The sequence below is a fragment of the Eleginops maclovinus genome, chromosome 9 (assembly GCF_036324505.1).
Source record: "Eleginops maclovinus isolate JMC-PN-2008 ecotype Puerto Natales chromosome 9, JC_Emac_rtc_rv5, whole genome shotgun sequence".
Lineage (NCBI taxonomy): Eukaryota > Metazoa > Chordata > Actinopteri > Perciformes > Eleginopidae > Eleginops > Eleginops maclovinus.
In genome coordinates this window covers 7,578,125-7,606,007 of record NC_086357.1, presented here as the reverse complement: position 1 = coordinate 7,606,007, position 27,883 = coordinate 7,578,125, and the positions used below count along the sequence as shown (strand labels likewise).

The window sequence follows — 27,883 nt, the reverse complement described above, 5'->3', positions numbered from 1 at the left end:
TGCTATAGAACAATTAAAACACTACAACACTGCAGTAGCTCCATCTACTAAATGACTTAATGTCCAGCAGTGGCTCAGTCAGTAGGGGCTTGGACTGGGAATCGTAGGGTCCTCGGTTCAAGTCCCCGAACTGACTTGAAAAAATATGGAAAGTGGACTGCTACTTGGAGAGGTCCCAGTTCACCTCCTAGGCCCTGCTGTGGTGCCCTTGAGCAAGGCACCGGATACCTCCAATCCCCCCTCCCCATTGCTCCCCGGGCGCTGCACAATAGCTGCCCACTGCTCCTAGTACTAGGATGGGTTATGCAGAAGACTAATTTCACTGTGTGTGCTCTGCTGTGTGCATGTATGTGACTAATAAAGAGGGTTTCATCCTCCGATTCTATTCTATCTTAATGACACACCCCTTAAGTCTACTAGGTTGGCCCTTATGCATGTTCTTAAAAAAACACATGAATACTATGTAGCTAGGTACATGAAATGCCATGATGTATTACTCGCATAAAACGAGTTGAGGAAAACATGTACGCTACTAAAGCTAATTGTATATTACTTAAACATTGCAACAATTACATGAAAGCATAATTATTTACTAGTTCCCCTCCAGTGGCATGACAACAGTATTACAGCTTTTGAAAGACATATTTAATCCTAGCTAAATATTGGTACTGATTAGTGGTTTGCTGTGTCTACAGTTTAAGGCCATATTGGTTTACCTAAGGTCAGGAACATTACCTTACACAAACAGGTTACAGCATTGCTTCGATGCATGTTCAGCCTTGAGGTAAAGGTCAGGTAAATTGTGGGTTTGACAGGCTGTCGAAACCTTCTCCTCGTGTGACAAAAAAAACCGTAAAAAATCTATTAAATTAGTTATGCTGAAGTAACGGCGTCCTAAACTAGTATTCAATCCAACACAGATTGTTAAACTCAAGACTATTTGAAGACATTTAACACTGTACATAGTGTGTCGTTTGGATAACCCAAATCCATCTGAATATTGCATGTTCTGTTACTGGACGTAGCCATAGTGAAAATAGACAACCTCATTACTGCTGAGTGGAGGGAGGGTGAGATAAAAGAGGAGAGGAGGACAATCAATGGGGCTAATTAACATCTTGGTTAGGTTTTAGCAGTGTTTAATTTGGGACTAACCTAATTAAAGTACTTAATGAGGTCGGTGTGTTTGTATGTCAGTGATGTTAGCACGCTGCCACTTCTCTTCAGCAACACACAGACTTGAGTACGTCGTTTGATCAATGTGGTTTTAACAGAAGTTTTATTTGGAAGGAGAATTTAAAATATGTGCTAACAGTGAAAAGCTTTTTTTTTTTGTATCTTTGATGACATACTGTTGAAATAAAGGTCTACTAAATGAATACATTCACTCTTATGTTTTTGTTCTATATTTACTAGCTTAAATGTATAATCTTACAAACCAAAATTCTAAGCCTCAGGTGGAAGGTACTGTTTCCACTCCAAGAGTCTGTCCAATTGCTAAAATTATATCCCTGGCCTTTCTGTGAGTCCACCAGCTTCAATAACAACAACATTGAAAGGCCACTGGTTAAAAAGGGAGTGCAGAGGTCCGCCCAGAGTCAGCACACTCTGAGGCCAGGCTGGCAGAGATAAGAGAGCCTCTGAGGAGTGTCCGCCGCTGGGTCAGCATGACGTCATGTCTTCCCTACCACACACGTGGTGGGTTCAGGGACGGGAGGGTAAGGTCAAAAAGAGGAAGAGAAAGAGGACGCAGCTAGAGGCAGGGTCTAAAGGATCCTCACATGGTCTGTTTTTGGGGGCGAAATGAGCGCAACGTCTGAAAACCAGGCTGGAGCTGGTTTCTCTTATCTCCCTACACCTTGTAAAACATGATGAGGAGCTAAAGAGGACGGTGCTGCTTGGCCCCCATGTCTCTGTCCTCCACCACTAAAACATTGCTGTTGCAAAATGTAAGTGCAGCAAAAGGTCAGAATAAGAAAATGCACATGTGGGACATTTCAAAGTTGACTTGATTTCCATACGAATGTTACTGCCATCAGCTGCATGAAAAGCTGTTTCACATCAGTGCAATGCAGAAATGTGGGGAGGGAATACGGAAAATCGTCATGTTGATTTCCTGAATAAAAACTATGCACACCAGTGAGAATTATTTGAATTGCCTTCTTCAATTTCCATCAATGAGGCCCAAATAGTGCGCATGTCATCTCCTCAAAATAAAATCCTACCCAGACGGAGAACATCTAACTTCACATAAATACACTGATCAAACTCCAAAATGCTAAGCTAGGCAAATTCAGAGAAACTGGTTCATTAAACCAGTTTGATAAATCTACTGACAGCCCGCAAAGCTACAGCTGAAGCACGATATACTGAACCGGTGGATGTGACCTTCACTGGCAGTCCCATTCAGGACAAGAAGTAAGAAAGGTGGCTGAAAGAGAGTCCAGTGACGACACGGTTGCTGTGGATCTTCATTAAAAAAGGTTTGGAGGCAGCCATAAGACAGAAATAAGGAGTGTTAATGTTACGGGAGGGAGGTTTCTTTGTGAACAGTGGGTCGCATTCAGAAAATGTCAAGCAGTAAAATGTCATGGCTCCTTCCTCATATTCTTTATGTCTGCATTGAGCAAACTCTCTCTGCCAAGATGAGCTCACAGATGAGCTCATCTTGGCCCACAAAGGTTTAATATTTCATTTCCTTTCATAAAAAAGAAAAATCACACACTGTTGTGAGAGGAAGACAGTGGCGTTGAGGCTAGAGTTGGTTGGTGTGAAAAGTAAATCGGAGCTGGGAAATAAACAATCTGCCATTCCAGACTTCACACATTGGTTTGTTGGGATACATGTATTATTTGAAGGAAGAGGACCAAAGATAGATTAGGCAGATTGTTGCCTTGATGGCTCACAGATCATGATATGGCACTGTGTGGAACATGAAACAGACTGGGACGGCTCACTTCCCTAAAAGCTTGTACCAAATAAGAAATAGATCAAATATAAACTGGGATGGTGTAAAAAATGTTTGTGTTTCAAATATCAACCCTTCAAATCCAAACAATTGTATGCATATCTGGGTTATTTCTCTTTGAATGTGTCTTCTTCACTAATGGGGTATCAAAGAATCCATTTGGATTAAATTAAAAAGAAACTCATAAAAGTGTATCAAAACTTCTTAACAAAACAGGAAAATCAATGGTATGTCTGACCACATTTTTTCAGAATTACAGGCAACATTTCGATAGCTTATTTTTTTTAATCACCAAAAGTCAAAAACCCCTAGAGACGCTTAGATGATGTTTATCCTGGAAACAAAGTCAATATTTGCTATTTGCCATTTTTATGTCTGATTATGTTTTCTTTTGTATTTCTCCAAGACATACAAATCATTATTTTTTTAAACGTTCTCCTAAACTACGATTTGACTTTGAGTAGCTTTTTATTTGCCTAGAAAATTATTCTATTGCGTTTTGGAGTTTTGGCAATAATGCAGGCTTCAAAATGCATCAGTTACTCACGATTAAATGATAACCACTAAATCTCACACACACACACACACACACACACACACACACACACACACACACACACACACACACACACACACACACACACACACACACACACACACACACACACACACACACACACACACACACACACACACACACACACACACACACACACACACACACACACACACACACACACACACACACACACACACACACACACACACACACACACACACACACCAAGGCAGGGAGAATAACAAAGAGGGCTGAGGAGTTAAATGGCTTTTCATACAGTGATAAAGCTCATTAAATGCCTGGCTTTGACCCAAATGCACAGAGACGACCAGGAAACGAGTGTCTAACTCTGTGTGTGTTGTTGTCAGTGCACATGTGTGTGTTTGCATTGCAGATCTTTTCCTCAGACACAGAGTGACTCAGTAGATCCAGTCCTAATGCAGAGACACCTGGAGGGCGTCTACCTGTCTCGCTGCAAGAGGAAATAACGTCTGGAATATTCTTCACAGGGCTCGGCGTGCTTCAGTGTGTGTGGGCACTGGACTGGGAGTCTGGATTGAGTTGCAGAGAAGGCAACAGCTCTGAGATTTGGATGCTAGTATGGCTGTTGAAAAACCTAAGAACTTTGGATTTCATATTTTAATTCATTTATTTGTTTTCAATATTCTTTTCAAACAGTAAATATTTTTGGGAGTTTATAAATAAAGCATTTTGAGCACAGTTCTTCCAACTACCCCTATGTTTATGGACGGATTCAAGAGAACCCATTGATCAAATGTGTAGCTAAGGCTTTAGAATTTAAAGCTTCTTCGTAACGGCCCTGTTTACAAAGACCACTGATGACAAATAGCTTCGAGTGTAAAACTGAAATGTAAGAATTCATCCCTTTTAGAAATCAATAATCAGTGTCATGGACTTGTGATATGTTTTATCACTGAAAAAATAAGAAAAAGCTAATTCACGCCTTGAAAAGTAGCAAATTCTTTGCGTCCATGTGGCGCAATGACTGAAAACAGAATGGAAAAACAGACAATCATTCAGACAATTAAGAGCATAAACTTCTAGATCACTGCATCACTGTTAACAGTGTCCACTTAGTACACTTGTTAGCTAGCTATCGTTTGGGGGGCCAACGCATTACAGACTGCTCAATTGAAACAACAACATTAACCTCGGGGTCTTTCCAATAACAGGTATGCTTATTAAATAAATCAAAAACATTATTCATGTTTTATTAGTTCACCGCAACAACAGCGATCATGGCTGTTACCGCCACTCTCGTTAAAGATGGCGAATGTCCAGCTTCGGAACTTCTGCTTTTGGAAATAGGAACGCACGTCGACACAAGAAACCCTCTTAAAGAAGGGATTGCCTCTCCTGTCTTTCTACCAGCCAGCACCACCCTAAACACTGAGCAGTGTGGGCATCTATCATGGGAATTAACCAACAAAAGACCATCTTGCGTCTAAAAGTAAGCCTGGCCATCACAAAAGGCTCCGTGTGCCACACAAACACCTTCCCCCTCCACAGCTCCATGTGTAGGGGGTGAGGAACCAGCAAATTGGATTTCCACAGCTCCGATCTGCTTTGCATAACCTCCATGTGCGTCCTATTCATGATGTAATTTGTCTGCTCAGGATTTCAAAGACACACAACTGGGGCAGTGGGTGCTTTAATGGCCCCGAGCTGTGTCCTCGTTAAGGCTTTGTGCAGCAGATAAAGGAACGTTTTGGAGGAAGCATGGGACATATTGAATACAGTTTGGAGTTTATTCACACATCACCAAAAGCTGTGACACTTTTTATAATGGCACTATCAAAGCTGCGCAACATGGAAATTACAGACTTGGAAAATGTTTGGGAATTTGGTTTCTCTGCTAATCACTATTTGCATTCAAACACTAATGTTAGATGGGTGTACTGATAGCTTATTTCAGGACCATTCTACCCCCTAACTGAACCACTTGAAGCTCTACTTCACCTCACAAAGTACTTAGGAAGCATTCCCAGTCAATTTCCTTAATTGCATGTTAGTTTCGCTAGACTGCCAGTACAAATTAAATACTATTACAATTATATACAGTAGTGTTATCACCTTACTACCAACTAGGGTTTATTTCCAACTAGGGTTTTTTCTTCTTTATTGTGTCCACATGCTCATATCAAGTCTTGGCATCTTGACAAGTGAAAGTGAAGAAGCTGGATGTGAAACGCATCATTAAATCCAAAGAAAACTACTTTTGTATTTTCTAAATCATGCAGAAATACAGGAAAACCTTGAGAGAGCTGCTGTGCTGCCAGCTGTGAACTTCAAGAACAGAGACAACTTGAACCTTGGGCGGCAGAGCAATGTTGGCATCATAAAAGCAGGAGAGAGGGCGTTTGAGAATGTCAGAAAGGTACACAGGGAGTACTACAGGCTGGACAAGAGCAAGCAGGCAATTCAAAGCCAACTTCCAACTGTAGTTTTCATTTGCCAGGAAGGTGAGGATTACAGAGTATTGAGTCCGGCAACATATAGCCTTTAGATCCAAAACCAAGAGGGAAAGGAGGGGGGGGGGGGGGGGGTGTTATCTACATTAAATCAGCTTTTAAATCATCGCCCATCCAATTTTAAACATAACTCAGTCCCTTATCTAAACGTATTGAGGTGAATGTGATCCATCCCAAATAACGTGATGTATGCATGATGAGATCAGTGAAGAATTCCACATGTTTTCATCATCATCTTCAGACACTTATGCAACAGGTCTGGCTTTGGGGTCTAATGACACCGGCCTCTCACGCAATGCAGAAGAATAACAATCCAGCGCTTTCATAAAAAAGCTCCACTCCTGCATCCAAGCGCCTGCTGCTGGAATGGAATCCATCCTTATAATTCGCCGTGGCATGCCATTACTTTTCCAAGAGCACAATCGGCCTCTCTCTGGCTACGCAACACAAAGCTAGAATGCTGCGTTATCCCCATAGGAGTCGCGCTGCTCTCACTGCCAGTGTAAATGTGTGGCTTGGCCGCTGGGTTAGCGCGGTTAACCGAGCGCTCTCTGTTTTCAGTCCTGGCACGGGCTTTCTGTCAGACATCAGTGAACATGGAGAGTAATGGACTGTTTTCCAAAGTCTCCATGCTTCTCCTGAAGTGACTGGACACCCCTCAACTCCTCTTTCAGAGGTCGAAGAGGGTCAGCAGGGGTATTTGGGTTATGTAAAATGAGCCTTGCTTTACTGAGTTAGAGTTAGGTTAGGTTATATTGTGTTGTATACTTTTTTTTATGTTTTACCTGAAAGTGCTTCATCTATTACAAGTAACTGTTAGTGAGACAAGGGGCTGGTTGTCCTACATAAGTGAAAGACACCATCAGTGGCAACATTTGCTTTCTCTACATATAGTTATTCTTAATGCCAGGAATATGTTTAAATTTCCCCAGCATCAGATGGAAAGATTTATGGAATTCTAGTTCACCAGACTCTGTTCCAGCTTCGGTGCCACCAGCCTGCTGTGGGTAACCAAAGAGACGGCCTTGTGGGATACCAGAGAAAAGGTGGTGGTTAGGAGGATCGTTCACTTGGTATGGGTACACCGATATATCCGTCTTGCCGGGAAGTTACACTGGCTTTGCAGGTGGATGAAGGTAGCCGAATCCAACACCACGCTGCTTGAGGCCCAGGCTGTTTAGCTTGGGAAAACCAGAGCCAGGACTGAGCGGGGGTAAGCTGTAACCCCACATGAGAGGTTTTCTAAAAGGGAAGTAACAGGCTGGTGGTGATTTGTACACAGGGGCGGCCAAAATCTTCTGACTTCTGGTTCTTTTATACCGTTTCATTAAGAAGCGTTGTGTGAAGCTCCTGTGCGATTGTGTGATCAGTAAGATTATTGCTATATTACCTTTTAAAAAGGGACAAATATTTTACAGCTTTGTACTGTCAAACAATCCATCCAAATATGCGAACCAAAAACTATTTGATCCTACTATCAGGTAGGCTAATGTATGTGTATCCAAAGCCTTGTAAAACAGGATAAGATACATTGTTGGTAAGAAATATTTGAAATGCATTAATAAGAAAGTGATAAAATGCAAGCTTCATTCTTTAAGAGAATGTTGTAATGTTATTCAAGAGAAAATACTGATAACAACTCAAATCATACTTTCTATCACGCATCATTACCAGGGAGTTTTAATAGGCAGGGGACACAGCCAAGCTAAACAGAACTGGCTATCCATCATAAACACATTCCACACACAAGTTATAATGGCTTTCCAGCGGTAACAGAGGTTAATTTAATTTCCCTTGCTTCCCTTCAATCTGGTCAATGCATGAAATCATACTTGTTAAACTCAACACGACATCCCGAAAACCCTTAAATCAATATGGTGGTCTACCATTAAATTCAATCATACCCTGCTGAGGAAAAAAACAGTCATTGCAACACACACACACACACACACACACACACACACACACACACACACACACACACACACACACACACACACACACACACACACACACAACACACACACACACACACACACACACACACACACACACACACACACACACACACACACACACACACACACACACACACACACACACACACACACACACACACACACACACACACACACACACACACACACACACACACACACACACACTTTGGCTGCAGGTGATCAGCCAGCCCTAACAGCTCAGCTATGACTCAGGATAAACAGATGGAAAAAAGAGAGACTTGGAAGGAAGGAGAAAAGAAGAAGGGATGGTGAGGAGGAGGAGGTTGTTGAGAGAAAAGCCAACAAACTGAAGGAAGGCTCAGCCAGAACACAAACACTTAGGTTATTACCATAAACTGTGACAGTGTCAGCAAAGTGTGTGCACTGTGCTCGGAGAACAACCACACACACAAACACACACACATCATGGGCATGTATGCATTAGGTGCAAACAGCTAGACAGCTATAATTAAGGCTTCATAAAAACTGTAATGATCCCTGAGGGAACATTTGGAATGAAACTAGATTGCATCAGTAATTGTGTTTTCGAAAGATGTGCAATTGGATATTTCATCAGTATACACACCTGGCAAAGGACTGAAAACATTATGTTAAGATTGGAGAAGGACGCCGTGGTTGTGGTCAATTAATATGTAATCTCTAAGAAACGGTACGAGACCCACAGAGACAGTGGGAATGAAATGATTCCAGGGTTTTTGGCAGGAAATGTTCCATTTGCTTTTAGGGTTTCATTTCATGGAAGCGGTCCCCATTTCAGGTGTGGTGGCCCACCTCTTTGAAAGCAACAGCAATGGAGACCCTGAATGTATGAATACAAATTGATGATTTAATAATTGCTGCCACTGTTTGCACTCGGTTAGACTACACAGTTGTATATGTGTTTATATGGCAAAAAAGCTGCACCAGATAACTATAATACTATCCAATATAGCATCCACTAAGGCTGTGTCAAAGGGTTGAATCTAATGGATAGGATTATAACAAACAATATGAATATTAGGCAAATAATTCAGTATTCAAATTGAACTACTGCTGCCACCTCGTCTTTTTAGACCAGGTAGTAATAATGGTCTGAATCACAATTCCTTTCTGAGCGGGAAATATACAGTGTTACAGCAAAAATGGCACAGCAGGTGCAAGCAACAATAAGAGGAAGACACCAGATGGACTCTGGAGAGACAAAGCCGTCCATTAATATTTACCCTCTCATTGAACACATTATTATGCTTCCCTTTTATTGGCTCTGAACATTGCCTCTGAATATGATACGTGTGCAATAAACATGGTGCGGCATGATATTTCCTCAAAGACAGGATGTCCTGATCACGTTCCTCTGAGTCTGATCCAACTGTTATATTGTCACACACTCTACAAACAACTCATACAATCTAATGTCTACAGGTCTGCTCTGCAGTACAATAAAGTGCTGCAGGTATTATCTATTGTGACCTAGAAAAAAGCAATGTTATTGTTCCATTGGATTTTGGAATGTTGCACAATATAAGATCTGTGGCGAACACATGTTTATGATACTTCTGTTCAGCAGGGTGATCTTCACATATTAAGACCGCTTTTATAATAACTGTAGATTAAATGCACCACCAGAAGTAAAAGGTTAACCTGCCAAAACCCTAACTTCAGTATTGTGTGCTGCTCCTTTTTAATTGTGTGTTTGTGAACATGAACCCATTGTTTCATGTGTGCTCATGTGCGTGTGGTTTTGTGTGGCAGGAAGAGAGAGAACACTGCACCAGTTTTTGAGTTCTGACTCATCCTCCTGAAGCAGAATAACTGATATTACGTTCTTGGCATCTACTATGTACAAGTTGATTCTTTATCAGCTGGCAGCCTCTTAGATATGAGCACACTTTTATGAGATCATATCAGTAAATCAATACCATATTCACAGCACAGTCTTTTTTATACCGTGCCATCATAAATGTTTACAATCAGCCTGCCTCCCTGCAGCACAAACAGCTTATACAGGGGTTTTATAGAGGAAAAATACAGTACGAGGGCCCTTAGGTCAATTACGGACAAAGTTCCTGCCCTGCCAACTTTTCGGCGAAAATAATGCATTAGAGCGAAGCGGGAAATAATAGTTTCTCCTTGCCTTAAAGGTGCTGAGTCACATATTGCACCTCGAACAACCAATACATCCCGAGTTATGGTTTCTTTACTTCCTCTACTGAAAAAAGGAATCACAGTTTCAGTGTAAGCCTGCCACTCGTCCACCGGCAGATACATCGATACCTTATTTATTCGGAGCTCCAAAAAAAACAAGCTGTCTCTGCAGTCTGACGCTCTATTTGACACGATTTTCATATTTTTGGGGTAATTACAGTGGGGCAAAAAAGTATTTAGTCAGCCACCAATTGTGCAAGTTCTCCCATTTAAAAAGATGAGAGAGGCCTGTAATTTTTATCATAGGTACACTTCAACTATGAGAGACAGAATGGGGGAAACAATCCAGGAAATCACATTGTAGGATTTTTAATGAATTTATTGGTAAATTCCTCTGTAAAATAAGTATTTGGTCACCTACAAACAAGCAAGATTTCTGGCTCTCACAGACCTGTAACTTCTTCTTTAAGAGGCTCCTCTGTCCTCCACTCGTTACCTGTATTAATGGCACCTTTTTGAAGTCGTTATCAGTATAAAAGACACCTGTCCACAACCTCAAACAGTCATACTCCAAACTCCACTATGGCCAAGACCAAAGAGCTGTCAAAGGAGACCAGAGACAAAATTGTAGACCTGCACCAGGCTGGGAAAACTGAATCTGCAATAGGTAAGCAGCTTGGTGTGAAGAAATCAACTGTGGGAGCAATTATTAGAAAATGGAACACATACAAGACCACTGCTAATCTCCCTCGATCTGGGGCTCCACACAAGATCTCACCCCGTGGGGTCAAAATGATCACAAGAACGGTGAGCAAAAATCCCAGAACCACACGGGGGGACCTAGTGAATGACCTGCAGAGAGCTGGGACCAAAGTAACAGAGGCTACCATCAGTAACACACTACGCCGCCAGGGACTTAAATCCTGCAGTTCCAGACGTGTCCTCCTGCTTAAGCCAGTACATGTCCAGGCCCGTCTGAAGTTTGCTAGAGGGCATTTGGATGATCCAGAAGAGGATTGGGAGAATGTCATATGGTCAGATGAAACCAAAATAGAACTTTTTGGTAAAAACTCAACTCGTCGTGTTTGGAGGAGAAAGAATGCAGAGTTGCATCCAAAGAACACCATGCCTACTGTGAAGCATGGGGGTGGACACATCATGCTTTGGGGCTGTTTTTCTGCAAAGGGACCAGGACGACTGATCCGTGTAAAGGAAAGAATGAATGGGGCCATGTATCGTGAGATTTTGAGTGAAAACCTCCTTCCATCAGCAAGGGCACTGAAGATGAAGCGTGGCTGGGTCTTTCAGCATGACAATGATCCCAAACACACCGCCAGGGCAACGAAGGAGTGGCTTCGCAAGAAGCATTTCAAGGTCCTGGAGTGGCCTAGCCAGTCTCCAGATCTCAACCCCATAGAAAATCTTTGGAGGGAGTTGAAAGTCCGTGTTGCCCAGCGACAGCCCCAAAACATCACTGCTTTAGAGGAGATCTGCATGGAGGAATGGGCCAAAATACCAGCAACACTGTGTGGAAACCTTGTGAAGACTTACAGAAAACGTTTGACCTCTGTCATTGCCAACAAAGGGTATATAACAAAGTATTGAGATGAACTTTTGTTATTGACCAAATACTTATTTTCCACAATCATTTGAAATAAATTCGTCTCTCATAGTTGAGGTATACCTATGATAAAAATTACAGGCCTCTCTCATCTTTTTAAATGGGAGAACTTGCACAATTGGTGGCTGACTAAATACTTTTTTGCCCCACTGTATATTGTTTTTGACAAACTGAAATATTGCATTCTGGCATCACTTTAAAATGTTATGGGGGAAATCGTCATTTCGGTACGAGGGCACATGCTGAAAGTAAGAGGGCGCAGCACCCCTGTTCCCCGGTTTGGACAAAGCCCTGTCATTTATTCTGATGGTTTTTCCTGTAGCCTGAGCTTCAAAACATCAGGACATGCCCAGTCTTTCTCAGGTAACAGGAAAAGCCACAATTTCTTCAAATGTCCTCCTTGTATTGGAACATTTCCTGTATTGCATGTCAGGTGTGTGCTACAAGTTTTAATCGATAACAAATGGCATAGTGTGAAGTGATGGTGTGTTGTGTTTAAGAACAAATGTATTTAAAGTCAGCTCACTGTAAACAACGAGGTTGGCTGATATGATTTAACATAACTTTAGTACATTGTCTTGACTATTCATATTAATGTATCCATAATGTAGCAAATCGCTTGAGGTTAAGTTTTGGTTACGTTCCCTGCTACCTGTTATCTGATCGGTTGCGCGACAAAAGCTCAGCAGTAAACCAGGTCAAAGTTGAAACAATTTTAACCTTGGGCGCAGCACTTGGCGCGTCTGGTTATAATGATCAATATGTGAGGAACACTAAGAACATCTCACACTCAACAATCCGTATCTTGCTGGAAGTTGCTGGACCAGCTGGGAATGCTAAACGGTTAAAATACACACACTGCCCTGGTCTCACAGTGCACTCAGTGTACAAAAGGTATCCAAATTGTGGATCAGCACAGCTCACATTTTCTTGGGGATCAGAAACTAAGCTTTTGGTAAAAACAAAAACGTAAGCCCTCTTAGACATGTTAAAGAGTTTAGTGTTAGCAGGTTAAGGAGCAGACTTTCTGTTTGACCCGTTCTGTGATCACTCAGTGGAAGTGTTGATGGAGGCTTCACAACACATGTCATCAGTTGTGTTTGTTTGGTTAGATCACAGGGATTTGATTGATGCCTCAGGAAGTGCAACTGAGATTCAGCAGGGTAATCAGACAGTTTCATTGCTTAATACGGGTTGGCTTTGCTTGATACCGAAAGAAGTAGCGGATTTAGAAGAGATAAGCATTGTCTGATTTATCAAGTGAAGAGTAAAACATAGAAGCCTATAAACACACACACACATCTAAAAATCCTACACATTGACCAGTGTTAGACTATTTATTGGTTAACGCGAGTCATTCTGCAGCTACACCTGCCATCCATCAAACCTGTCAGTAACAGGCTTTAGTACGCTGCAAGTCTGAAGTGAATAAAAAGCTTGGAGCACTGCAGTGTAACTCGCTTGCTTATTCTTCGCTGCTCGCCTGTGTAATTCCTAGAGGATTAAACCGATATCCGAACTCGAATGCTTTAATCCCGGGCGTGTCCCTGTCATGTAGGCGTGTGGCATAATCACACTAACAACTCAGTCACATCTGCAGGGCCAGATTGCTTCTAGTGAGGGGGAAAAACCATAATCTCAGGAGCAGAGGAATGTGCACAGCTGAGATGAGGTCTTTGGGAAGCACAGTCCGAGTGTGAATAATGACAATAGATTAGAATTACTTCAATGTAAAGCAGGGGGATGTCAAGTGTGTTTAACTTCTAAATATGCCACAATCTGTCACTGTTGCCTCTGAACAGAATCTTTTTCCAGCAGTATATATATTTCAGGACTCTGTGTTCCCTAGAACATGTGACCAGTCTCTGAGACAAAAGCTATAGCAGGATGAATCCCACGACATTAATCATCAAATCAGAGAAGCACGCTGCACAGCTGCATGACGTCTTTAAGGAAGGATCAAATGGTTACTTGGAACAGACATAGTTTCCTGGGAAAAATAGGAGATTTACTCCAACGTTTTTTTCCAATCAAGTTTGCATTTCAAACTCTTCAGGGCCATCTTGGGCAAGCAGCTTCTTCACAGTAAAAAAAGAAAAAGCTCTCCTCCATTAGGACTTACTTTTACTGTGAAGCAGCTGCAGGCAATTTATCATTTTTAGCCAATTTACTAATAAATAAACATTGGTGCTAATCTATTTCTAAATGTTGGCACAGATTGGGCAGTATGAAGGTATATATATTGTAGTGAGACAATAGATAACAGTTTTATTGAATCTGATACTGTTTATATAAGTTGCAGACCACAATATCCCATAATTTTATTAGCTCATAAGCCCTAATCATTTCATAGGACTGTTGAAAATAGGCCTCCTTCCCACTTTCTTCCACCCTGCTTTTTGGCTCCCTTGCTCGGACCTGATCCTTCTTCAAACGATGGTATTATTTTGATCTTAACTACAAACAATTCAAAGGTTTTTGTGTTGCCATTCTGTCATATAGACATAATCTGTCCACAGACAAGACTAGTTAACGTCTGGCAAAGCTCTCCAAAACACTCCAGCAGAAAATGTTGCCATGATGACACACACAGACTCATAAACTGAAAAGAATAAAATGACGCTGTTATGACTTGTTATGACTCTGTGGTGTCTGGTAATAAAGAAAGATGGTAACTAATGGAGCATAAACTTTGAAACTTCAATGCGGTAATAAATGAAACATCTGTAAAGTAAAGGCATCATGGAAATTCCAGATAATGAAAACACAATAAAGCTCTATCTGTACCTTCAGCCACATTAAAATGCTTTAATATTTAACCTGAGATCAAAGAAATGAACCAGGCAGTCTGTTCTGGAGTAGATTTAGGTGGATGAGCGTCCAAGTTTTGTGTTTCAGTCGTGTGTTTGTGCCTATAGTTAGCAGCGGAGTCAGAGGAAGCAGGATGTTTTGTCCGAAGCTCATTTACTGGCTGCAGCCCAGACGTTAATAACCCCCAATCAGGACGGCCACTTCCACACACACACACACACACACACACACACACACACACACACACACACACACACACACACACACACACACACACACACACACACACACACACACACACACACACACACACACACACACACACACACACACACACACACACACACACACACACACACACACACACACACACACACACACACACACACACACACACACACGTTGTTTGATATACACTAAAGCTTGGTGCATAGAACTGTCACATCTACTAAAAAACACAAGTGGAGCAACTGGTGAGACTGTACTGACATAGTGTTTATAAAAAGTGAGAGAATTGTGAAACAATACAGGGATAGAGTTCCACAACTAAAGATCACATGACCTCAAGTATCACATTATGCACATAAAAGGCTGCACCTGCCAACTGGGGTAGGCAATAGCCAACTCCAAAAGGCGTGTCTTGGGAACCGGATGGTCTCTGGTCCCTGCACAACCAGAAATTGAAATAGGACAGGTGCTAGTTTTCCTCCTGTGCAAAGCCGAGGTGTGAATTTCTCCTGGGGGATTAATGAAGTGTGTCTCCTTCTATCCGAGTTTGTAGAAAACTGTGATTTATGGTTTCTATTCAAAGAGTGGAGTGGACTCTGGGGTCAGGGGCCAACATGAGGTCACTCGATATGCCAATGGGGTCACAAAGTTATTAGGCCTAGGTCAAAATATTTGTTTTATGCATCTGCATACATCATTGATTTAAAGGTTTTTACAGGCTTGTTACATAAATTAAAAGAATGAATGACTATTGCATCACAGCATGATGCAGGCAAAATACTGGGCAAAATGCAATATTGATATCTTATGTTTAGTTTTATCTTAAACCTGTTCACAGTACTAAATTATAATTGTGTATTAATGGTCATCCTAATGTAATTTGCACTTGATGTTTGGTGAGGGGTAGTGATTTCATCTGGCTGTGCTCGTTGGAAATAATTTAGCTGCTATATTTAACCCCATAATTGTTTGACCATCTGTGATGCAGTGGTAACACCCCGATCACCCCGGTGATGTTGACCTTGTTTACTGATTAGTGGTCTGATTATTATCATCCTCAACCATGAGCAGGAAAAATGACAAACAATGGAGTGCACATTAAACTTCATTTACATCCAACACTCCTGCTGATCTCCACTACACTTTAAAACATGAAACATGGACAGAAATAAGCAAATTGTGCATCCAAACTCAGAATCTGTTTGGAAAAAGCTTGCTGCAAGTGAGCCAGCCGTAGAAACAATACTGTGTAGTGGCGAAACGATGATACTACAACTTCCGTGTCAGTTACGGACGTCATAGGGCCCAAAAATACTTTTTCCTATTGACTTTCATTGGGAAAGAGATGCCTGTCTTGAACTGAAGATTCTTTCTTTAACGCAAATCAAATTCCCAGGAAGAACACTCATATAAATCATCAGGTCCTAAAGGGTGTAAAATGTGCTGAAAGCCAAATCCAGAGATATTTTCCCTCCCTCTTTCTTTGACTGAGCCAAGACCAGACATGATGGAGGGGCAAGGATGCAGGTTACTGGAAAACACATCTATGGGCCCCAATCACCAGATAATTCAAGCTTTTTTGTACTCGGGAGTCAGGCCATTTGGTTTTTAAGTGAACTGTATCCAGTTCTCTTTATACATCCATGTTTAATATGTGGCATTTAGCCTACATGTGAAAGTCTGCATAGACAAATCCAATGTCAGTTCATACCTGCCATTACAATGTGTCTCCACTTCCGATCACTCATGGTCAGATTTCACTTCAATACGTTCATAGACATGTGCATCATTAAGGTTTGCAGATACAATATATGCTGTATCTCTTTATTGAAGTTTATGTTGAGTTTGAGTTGTGTGCTGTATGAATTTAAGTTGATACTCTATGATAAACTCTACATTTATACAGTAAAGCCAGCAACCAAAACCCTCTATAACTGAGGGATTTAACCTTTGAGCATGCTGTAGACTTTGAATGTCAAAAGTCTGCAGGACATGTGGAGTTTCTCTTAAGGTAGCTTAACTTGGAACAGTTAGAAACAACTGGAGTTAATTAATGTGCGAGGACAGTAAGCCTTTTTCTGTAAAAACGAAAAGAGAAGCAGAATGCTATTACAACATGACAATGCAATTGTCCTGTGAGTTAGGGATCTTGAACTTGTAAGGATACATGTAAAGAAGACTGATATTGAGAATGCATAGCCACGGTTGCAGCCATACGTTTCATTTCCACAGTGTTGTGCAGAGTGTGTGTTCTCATTCTAACAGCAGCAGGTTTCTGCTTGTAACATTCCAGCTTCCCTCCATCTGTCCTGACCGTGCACTCATAGGTCCACAAAGCAAGCCAACACACAGCTGATCACCCTCACGGAAACTAGATCACACACCTACACACACACACACACACACACCTACACACACCTACACACACACACACACACACACACACACACACACACACACACTAGTAAGTATGCATGACCAATCTGACTTTCTTCAATTAATAACAAACCACAAACAAGCCTCAGGGGACACAACAAAACAAAAGCCAGGCACTAATGTTCAATGTTCCAACATAGCGAGAACAGCCAAACATGCCCAAACACACATCAGGGTTCAACAATAACACCGAGCCACCAGGTCATAAATCTAACTGAGCCCTGGACAATTACATATTTATTATCTCAGCTTTCAAACTTTACATACCCCCACATCAACAAGAGTGACACAAATGGTGGTCGCAAATAGGAAGACTATCACCAAATGTATATTGTCTAACATCATATAACTTTTATCTGACAGCTTTTTTTGTTTTCTTTTTTTCCCCAAAAATATGTAATATGGACCAGGTAGCGAAAGTATGAGAAACTTAAATGAACTTAAACGGAATTATGGATTAGTTGCAATAGACACACAAAGATTTAACTGATTACGTTTGTGCTAATGTAAGCATGTAACTGCTACATTCTCTAACGTGAGAAAGTATCCGTTTTCTGTTTAATTATCAAGGAAACTGAGTATATTATTTAGTCTCACATTAACAGCATCATAGGAACACAGGTGTGCTCACTGGATTTGCTGTTTACCAGAAATGAATCATGATTACGGGGCGATCTTCGCCGGAATTGAATCCAAAACAAACACCTGGTCGCTGAGTTGTTATGGGGACAGGTAAATAATGTGGTGCAGGGATGAGGTATTTCTGAAGGCCGACCCAGAATTAAGCTGCGCATGGGTTCCTTCGACAAAAAAGTAATGCAATTTCTCCATAGGATTTTGGAATATTGTAAAAAATAAGATCTGTGGAAAACAAACCCGTTTGATAAATGCATGTTTTGTTCAGCCGGATAATCTCCACGTCTACCCTACTTTGATCATTTTCGAAGCATAAATCTCATCGCCAGAAGCAAAATGCTAACGTTATGCTATAAACGAACTACAGACGAGTACAGAAGGGTCGACTTCTACGTCACACCAACTTAAGATCCTTTCAACTGACTTTCGCGCGCTTGCATATTTTAACAAAGCTTTCCCTTTTAAGCCACACTAAAACTAAAGGTCATGGCTGAGGTACAGGGGCAAACAAACTTAGCGGGAGTATTTATGTCTTCAGCGTAATGACGTACAACGTCCTCGAAAACTTCTGTAGTCCTATTCATCCACTTGTACTTGAAAAGATGGTATGGTGGACTTTGACTACAGGGATCAAGAAGCGGAGGGAGGGTGAAAGACCAGGAGGAGGAAGAGTAAGAGAAAGGCAGGACGAAGACAATAGATCGTTGGAGGAGAAGGAACATCTAGCAAAGGTTCTGTCAGAGGACGGCAAAGTAATGGGGCATTAGTGTGAAACAAGTACATCACTCTTATGCAATGAGTGTAGGGGGGAGGGAGGGAGGGTCTGAACAGAGAGGCATAATAATGTGGCCCTGAGCAGGGGCAGAGTGATGGATTGTCTTCATTAAGGATGTTGTGTTGGAAGCTAAAACCCAATCTCCCTTTCTCAGAACTTAAGCAACCCCTGTTCTCACAGCTAAAATGTTCTAACACACTAAAAAGGGGGAAAAAAACCACAAATAAAGATGTATCGCTTTGTCTCATCTCCTTTGTGTCATCCTGTGTGTGATGTAATACCTCCCGCCCCGATCACACTGCACACAGTTCCACAAAACAATCGGCGGCTGCACAGTAATAAATGCCATTGATATGCGTTGATGTATGGGACCCTTCCCGGTTATAATTCTTCTTAATGAGGGATTTATAATTAATGTCCCCCTGCTGCATCTGTGCCTCCCCATTAGCGCAAGTCAAGGCACCCCAACGTGGCACACATTAGCCATTTGGGCACCATCCATCAGCCGCTTGGTCTGCACTGGAACGACTATCGGTCGGGAGTCCCTGAGGTCGTTCTGGCTCAATGGCTCCTCAGCTGCACTCTGACAGTACAGTGCTGGTTAAAGGCGGGGAGAAGGGAATCACTCTCCCATATCATTGCAAGGGAGGGTAGACGGGTTAATGGTTAAGCTAACAGAGAGGTAATGAACAGGAACGAGCAAAGTGTCAAGGCTACTGAAATAAACCAATCTGTGACGATAAGATCGTTCTTCTTCTCTTTTCTTTAATCTTTAATATATATATTTTAATCCATGCATTTTTTTAAGCTGTCTTTGGCTCTGTTGTTGCTGTAGCAAATGTAAATTTCCCCTCTGTGGGACAAATAAGGGTATTCTGATTCTGATTCTATGACGGGTTTGTCTGTAATGTTGTTTTAACACAAAACAAGTTTCAACAGTTTCTCTCTGTTAGGATTTCTTTATTGTTTATCGTTCAGGAGGTTTTTATTTGGAGCTGAATTATCCACCGAGGTCTCGTTTCCAGAGCAGAAATACCCAGTGGTGAATAACCGGTAATACCACTGAATAAAGCGCTTTCCCTTTAAAAATTCAATGTTGCTCAACGTTGTTTTGCTGGTGCTCAGGCTTGATTAGCTTGAACTCTGCGAACCTACGATCCAGATGACTAGAATGCTTATCCTTTAAAATCCTTTGTTAGAAATGGCAAAGAACTGGGCTGCTGGATCAGTGGCTAAAGCTTGGAGTCGAACAATTCAGGCAATGTCCTCCCCTCTGTCTCCCTCTTTCACTTTAAGTTCTCCAATAAAGGCCCTCTGGCTCAAAAATACCATAAGAAAAAAGGCAAAGTTCTGAAAAAGTTGATCGTACAACTGTGGCTTAAAACTGGACAAAAAAGTCAATTTGACAGATTCTGGAAGAACACCACTTTGCAAACTCTTGAACAAATGCCCTGATCAAAATTAGGGATTTGTCTTTGACAATAATTGCAAACATCTGATACACACGTAGCATATGTATTTCAAGTAGTAGTATGCCTGCTATTAGTTAGTGACTCAATTCTATAATCACTATTAAGGAAGACACTACACCCTGTGTGAACTTCAGTTTCTAATAAATGTTGGAATTATAACTAGTATCATAACAAGATATGCTGTCTTCAGAACGCCTCTTCAAAATTCTGGGCAGGGATAGATTAAATTCGGTATCAAAAACGAAATGAAATGAGACCATTTTCTTTGGAAAGTCTCTTAACACGCTGAGTTAATATAAGGAGACAGCATTTACAACATGGGCTCAAATCAAATCCTTTTTTTGCTTATAGAACAAACACGCAGACACCAACGCACAAAGCCTATGACTAATTTGACGATAATGACAAAGTGTGACTTATTCTGTTGATCAGATGGGCAGGATGTGATTTTGAACAGCAAAACAAACAGACCTAAATCTGTTATAACACAGCCTCCCTTCCTGTTACCTAAAACCTCTCTAAGCTCCAGCTGGAATCCAACGAATGCATGAGGGGTCGCTGATCACATATACGGCAAACCAGATACAGTAAATGTGAGAGCAGAGGGAAAAAAATGTAATGTTTGGATAATGCTGTTCAGACCAGTCGCTAATCCATCTGGTCTGTCAGTGAGTGCAGTCCTGCACTACTGAGTAACTGAGTCAAACTGGAGAGCAGAAGTTCGTTTTCTCAGTGGATGTGTCATCTATGAAGGGTTTAAAAAATGTTTTGCCCCCATGCCCCTCGCAAAAATGTGGGCACATTTTTATTAAGGAAGACCAACTATGTATAGACAAGCTGAGCAGCAAACAAGCTGAAAGACAGACAATGACTTGACAGCAAATATTGTAATGTTGTCTACGAATCAATGTTATTCATTATCATCATTAGTTTCAAAGTTAATTTATTAACAAAAAAGCACTATATCAACAATTCATCCCTGTTCCCTTGCAGCACATTGTTAATCCGCAGTAGGTTTCACTCGACTTCCAGTCTGCCCTAATTAGCTTGATCCCTCTGGTGGGCCTTCACTGGGAACATCTCTCTGCTGAGTGACAGATTATCCTCCCAACTCTACTGACCAACACACTTAGCTCCAGGGAGAATTCACTACATGCTTTTTTTTTGTCATTTTGGATGTGAAACTCCTCATGGACTTGTAACTCAGAAACAAACAAAGCTACAACATTCAGGCTGCAGACAAGAGTTATATGCCAACAGGTTCAAAAAGTGAAATCCCTAGAGAGACTCATGGCAATTTAGTTTAAAATAATCTTTTGAGGGGGTATTATAGCATACAGTGTTTTATTGGAGTAAGACAATGTCGAAAGCAGAAGTGAAGGAGGTCAAAAGTACAAAATCACATAAAGGAACATTTAAAAGTTTGGGGACGTTTAAAAGGTTTCTCAAAGTGTTGAAAGGCCTTAGATCAGAGGCTAAATACACCAAGTAAACTACAGATGGGTGCAGCTCAAAATATGTATAAGTCAAATCCCCAAACGATAACTTGTTCAATGCTTTACTTTCATTCCTGAGTACAAAAATGTGTCTTAAAGTTGGGCAAAATAATGTTAGAAGACTACACTAAGAATTTTAAAATGTATTGCTCATTTCTGTTCATTGACAGCTTTACCTTCTTATAGTTTGCTACGATCTCAGAAAGCAGTGAGGTTAAACACTCAAACCAATCATGGAAACGGCATTGTGTGTTTAAAACCAACTGGAAGACCAAGTAAGAGTTAAACATTTAAAAGGAAAACAAAAGAACACAATGCCTGAAGCGAAAAGACAGAGGATGTAAATGAATATACAAGTGATTTAAACAAGCAATTTAAGTCAGTATAATTTGCGAAGAGACTGCGCTGGATCGTCTGTTTTGATGTGTTGACTGACGTGACCACAATACAGCAAACTATTACAGCTGAGGTTAAGCATGAGGAATAGGAAGCTTGAGGTTCTGTTCACAAATCTGCACTAAATGCCAGTCAGGCCACTGCAGGAACATTGTCTGTCAGTGTTTGTGTTCAGTGGTCTGCACGGTTTTTACTGCATGTCAGAGAACAAATGCGACCAGACGAAAACAGCCCAGGAGGACAAGAGGAAAGGCTCTATCAGCCAATCAGGTGACAGGAATTTGTGAAAGGCCCTATGAAGGGAAGATGACACATTTTTACCAAGTAGCTGCCACTTTGAGGAGGAGATGAGTTTTTCTTCAGGAAGAAAGCTTGGCGGAGCATTCAGAGTTTGATTTTACACTCTCATAGAAGTTCCCTGTTCAAATTACCCAACTCAGTACAATGGATGTTGGCAGTCTGCTCTCAGCTAGAAAATACATAACTATAAAGAGTCATTTTCAAGGCAGTTCATACAATTCTAATGTGACATTACTTTTATTCTCATTTTCTAGTGCCCAAAATCAAATCCATGGATGGAAAGTTTTGCATGGATAGCGCTTTCTATACGGTAACCCTGAGTGAGATTTTAATAAGGCTGATTTCTATCACTGTATGTAATGATGCAACCCTGTATCGGTCACTTTAATCAGACTAGTGTGAACAGGTTACATGGAATGTTTCTTGTACTGTTGGAAACAAAGGGTCCCTGGATAGCTGACAGACTCTTTGATTGCACAGGATGTTTGTGTGTGTGTGTGTGTGTGTGTGTGTGTGTGTGTGTGTGTGTGTGTGTGTGTGTGTGTGTGTGTGTGTGTGTGTGTGTGTGTGTGTGTGTGTGTGTGTGTGTGTGTGGCCTCTATTCCTGACAACAAATGAACACACACTCCCTCATGTTAGGAATTGACACTGACATCATTGATGTCCCAATGCTGTAACTATAATCTGCTTTTTATTGTTGACACTGAAGGTTAAAGCAGAATGTGAAGAGATGCTAGAGGACAGACTCTGACTGAAGGACCTGTTTTATCTCAAGGCTGCCGCTCCTACAGAATACAATGAGTGTTAAATGTGTTGAACAAGTCAGACATGCTGGTATGTCTGCTTCAAATGTAACTGCATTAAAGACAAGTCAAACAGCGTTTTTTTATTTTGGAACTATGTCAACAATTACTTGACTAACTGTTCCACCCAACATGCCGAATGGATATTAGTCTCTGCTGCTATACTTGCTACATTGGAAATATTTAGTTTGAAATCAATATATTCTTTAGTTCCAAAACTGTTGGCAAAGAGACAGGAAATGTATATCAAGAACAAGCTAAGGATGTCTCTGATCATTTCTTACCAACTCAATGCCAAAACTCTGAACATTTGACAGTGCTTGTTTATCTATAGTACCCCAGGTACCGTAGTGACCGTCAAAACTAGATACCAACGGTGTCCTTTAGTCCTGATGTAGCTATTAAATGTGTTTGGGGGAGCAGGAAAAAAGATTCTAGCAAAAAGGCTACATTGTGCAAATCAACTTTTTGTTGAATTCGGCAGGAATTAAGCCAGTTAATGTCATCTGTTAACCGCAGGTGAACCTGTTTCACTTCTGTATGTTGTAGCACATGGGATCAATGTTTTGGTTTTGTTCACTGCAGTTTCAAATCATTATTGAGACTCATATATGAACTTCAATGGTATTTGTATCGACTATTACTTTGTGGTGCGGTGAGGACTTCTTCTTGGATGGTTTATTCAAAAATGTTATCGTGTCATTAAATCAGTAATTAAATATTTGCTAGCAGTAGCTTTAATCCTGGTGTTACACACTTTACAAATAAAACAGTTTGATACATGTACAGCAGGGGTGTCCAAACTTTTTTCACCGAGGGCCACATACAGAAAAATATACGGAGAGCTGGGCCACTTCAAGAGGTGAATATTGCCTCATAAGTTAAGTTACAAGTTAGCAAAACAAATCAAATGTAGGTGAATAATGCGCGATACTTGAAAAAAACAGCCTACGTCCCATCTGTCTTTAGGGTTTCATTTATTTTGTTGGCAGCTCATTCCTTAAAACAGAAGCCTCCCTTTGCTGATTATAAGAGTAAATATGAAGGTTACATTTCCAGCTTGTAACATCAATAAGTTATTGGCTTTTTTTTATCAACTAAGATTTGTTAGAAAATGTTTTACATTTGAAAGGACTACATTTATTTGAAAATTGGGCTCATTAATTACTTACAATTACATATACATTTGAGAAGCACAATATAAGACAAGCAAAAGTTTAATTTGTGGGCCATATTCCATTATACTTTTAGAATTTGCAGAGGGCCGATTCAAAATGGCCCACAGGCTGCATTTGGCCCCCGGGCGGTAGTTTGGACACCCCTGATGTACAGCAAAATCTGAGCAAACATCTAATACTAGTACTAAAAGTACTAAAGCCCCATAACACAGTCTAAGCAATAGGTAGAAGATCCACTGGCTGGTTCTGCCCTGTCTGCTCCTCCATTTCAAACTGTTTCAAACAATAACACACAAAAACAGCAGCAGCTCAAAAACATCTGTCTTACGTCTCATGATACCATAAAGCACACTCCCTTAAACTCAACACCTCCCTCCCCTGACTCACAAACGGCTCAGAAATGAAATTCTCCCTCTGTTAACATGATCATAGGACAGAGTGTTGATAATAAAATAACTGGAAAAGGTGGCAAATCTTAATAATGAGACCACATTTTACCTCATCATTCACATAATATCACATATGGCCGGGTGGTGTGGTAATATCCCATGACAGTCACTGTTATCAAACATCCGGAGCCTGAGGAACATGACTTCATGCAGAAATGTGAAATCATGAGCCACAGGGATGAGTTCATGTTTGGAAGCAGTTTGTATTATTAAGAAGGACCTTATCCATGGTTTATTGCACACAGACTGAATCTTCTGAAACGAAATGTTAGCCTACGTATGTCATCTGCTATAGTGTATGAAATTCCTGAATTTTACAAAAGACAAGCAGTTTTTTTGCAATGATAATCATAAAAAAGTAATTAATTAATCCAACTGCTGTGTCTACTAAAGCTACTATTTGGTTTTTTTCTATGTTGATATGTCCAAAATAATTTGTCACATTAAACAAACAAGCCAAAAAAGGGGGAGCTGGATATATGGTAAATCCATTTGTACTGCTTTACCTGTGTTTTTTATATTAATTACATTTAAATGTTGAATGTATTTCCATTGGGGGAGAGATTAATATCAATACATGCTCCCTTCTTCTTTCATTAACTGCTCAGTCACCACAAACCCATCGTCTTCTCTCCTTGTCAAAACAGAGATTAGCTGTCAAAGCGCACTTTAGACCTTCCCCCAGTGCCCCACTTTACATTTGCTTCACATAGCAACGCAAAAAGATATGCATTCATACACCTGGCCACAGAACACAAGGCTCAGCGTCCACAATGACTGAGCAAAAATTATTAATTTGGTCTCGTTTCAAGCAAACTGGGTTACCTGCCTATTGCAGAGTTGCAGATTTGATCAGCTGGATGAAAGCTTATTTTACAAAAAAAACATGCAGATCTGCAGGAACCGAGAAGGGAGGAAAAACCCTGGAGTGACACCCAAACACATCTGACTGGCCAATATCTTTCAGTAAGGCTCTATGCAGTTTAATTGAGATATAATCCCGGTAGGCTTAATATATGCTTTGTTTCAGAATGACCTCTACTACCTGCTTGTCTGCTTCAATATTTCAAGTTGTAGTAAAATATAATGAATAAATTGATCCTTTAAGTGTTGAATTCTGTTGAGGACATGAAGTACCCAACATATACCACTTATTTATCACATGTATAAGCAGCCTGTAATGCAATAAGCACACTCATAAATTATACTGCTGTGTGACTAGGTGTTACACATGAGAAATGCTTGACAACGGTACTGGAATTGGACCAAATGGGCTAAAACATTATATGATTTATTAAATAAAACACCGGTATGGTCCTTTAGGAAGATGAGTGGTGTGTGCCAAAATTGCAAAGCTGAGAATGCCATTTAAGCGGAAACAGACATTAATTCATATATTTGTTAACGAGGTTTTGAATGTACTACGCAGCCCATATACTTCATGGTAGCCTACGTTGATTGCGCTAAGCATACATGTGCCGCTGATAACACAGTGACACAGTGCCTGAATTAGTTCCATACTCACCACATCTTTCTCTGCTCCACGGCTCTCCTGGTGCTCCATGTTACAGAGTTTTCTCTTGTTTTTATTTTCTGTCCTCTTCATCCCTTACTGAAACGCAATAATACTCCTTGTGTGTGTTGGGGGTGGCTTTAACCCGGTTGACAGCCCGTGTTGTGTGTCCGCTCAACAACGTCAGCCAGTTAGCAGGCTAGCAACGTGTCAGCGCGGTCGACTTCAGTGACACCTCGCTGCCAAGATGAAATTCATCTCTTGTTGATGCAGTTTGTTGAGGAAAGAGTCCACTCAAGAAGAGTTTGTTCCAGCCATCCTGCCATTCCTGCTCAGTAGCCAGTCCTGCGGCTGAGGTTAGTGAACTTAGCTGCACTTTTGTGCCGAGTGCACATCTGGAGAATCTGTTGTGACAAGCTGTCAATCAACCGTGCAGTACCAGCCGCTAGTTTCTCCTTGACGACAATAAAAAAGGACAGTTTATGGTCGTTCCCAAGGACAGTTTATAATTAGCGGGGTAACAAATATCCATGGGCTGTCTTCTCCGGCAACAGTTTTGTCAAACACAACTTGTTAGTTAGTCAGTTAGTCAGCAGGGGCTGATGCTAAGCTAGCTCCCTGCTGCGTGACTAGCAGAGCGGCTAGCCCGGCTGCCTGCTAACGTTTACCTGCACAGAAACACCAGGACACCCATGACAGGTCCGTCTGCACTCCTAACGGACTGCACAGGAGGATTCCCACCTGGGTTGTGTGCGTTGTATCCGTCTAGGTGGTTTATCCAACAATGAATGTCATTTTCAGATATTGTTCCAGCATCAGATAAAAAAATGCTATGCTCTGCGCAGACACCGGGTCGAGCTCTGTGTTGAACTGCAGCCGCGGCACGGCACGGTTCAGCTTGTTTCCTGACTCTGACACGGTCAATGCAGTGTGAAGCTAGCTAAAAAGTGAACAACTTCCGGTTACAATTTGACCAATATAAAAGCATAAATAATTATGAATATAAAGAAAAAAAATTGCAATAAAACAATGATATACTTCTATGACCTCTATGGACAGTTGTTGCTACAGTGTTTTGTACATGAGCCCATAAAGAATATTTTACTATTCAACAAATATAGGTAAATGTTCTTATCTGTATATAATCTTTATCATTTTGATTTGTATTTCATATTCTTGTGTGTATCTGTACTGTTTGTTATCTTCTCAAACTGTTGCTGCATAAACTCTTGAATTTCCCCAAGGGGATTAATAAAGGTACATCTTATCTTGTGTTATTTTTTACAATATCGCTGATGTAATGTGTAGACTTAAGTGTATAGCAAGATTAAGTTTTTCCTTTGAAAGTTTTAATCTACAGTTTAAAGCACATTATATCCATTTATATCAACTTTGTGTTATGGGATTTGGTTTACAAGGTCTCATCTTGTATACAGCTCACCTTTTCTTTTGAAAGTACACTACTCTTTTCCTATATCTGGTTTCCGTTTTACCTGCCGACACAGCTTGATCCATGAGTTTCTTTCATATAAAATGTAAACAAATCGTCACATTTGAGAAATTTGCGTGAAGTAAATACACAAAGAATCCGTTTTATTAAAGTTA

General features: G+C 40.8%; 1 protein-coding gene across 1 annotated transcript in view; it reads right to left on the bottom strand.

Annotated features, from left to right (window-relative positions):
- mast2 (microtubule associated serine/threonine kinase 2) overlaps window positions 1-27,181 on the bottom strand; it is a 175,671-nt gene extending 148,490 nt beyond the window's left edge. Inside the window, exon 1 of the mRNA XM_063890468.1 lies at window positions 26,291-27,181. Coding sequence (XP_063746538.1) covers window positions 26,291-26,371 — 81 coding nt within the window. The 5' untranslated portion in view covers window positions 26,372-27,181. The remainder of the gene's footprint in view (window positions 1-26,290) is intronic.
- Window positions 27,182-27,883: the final 702 nt, after the last annotated feature.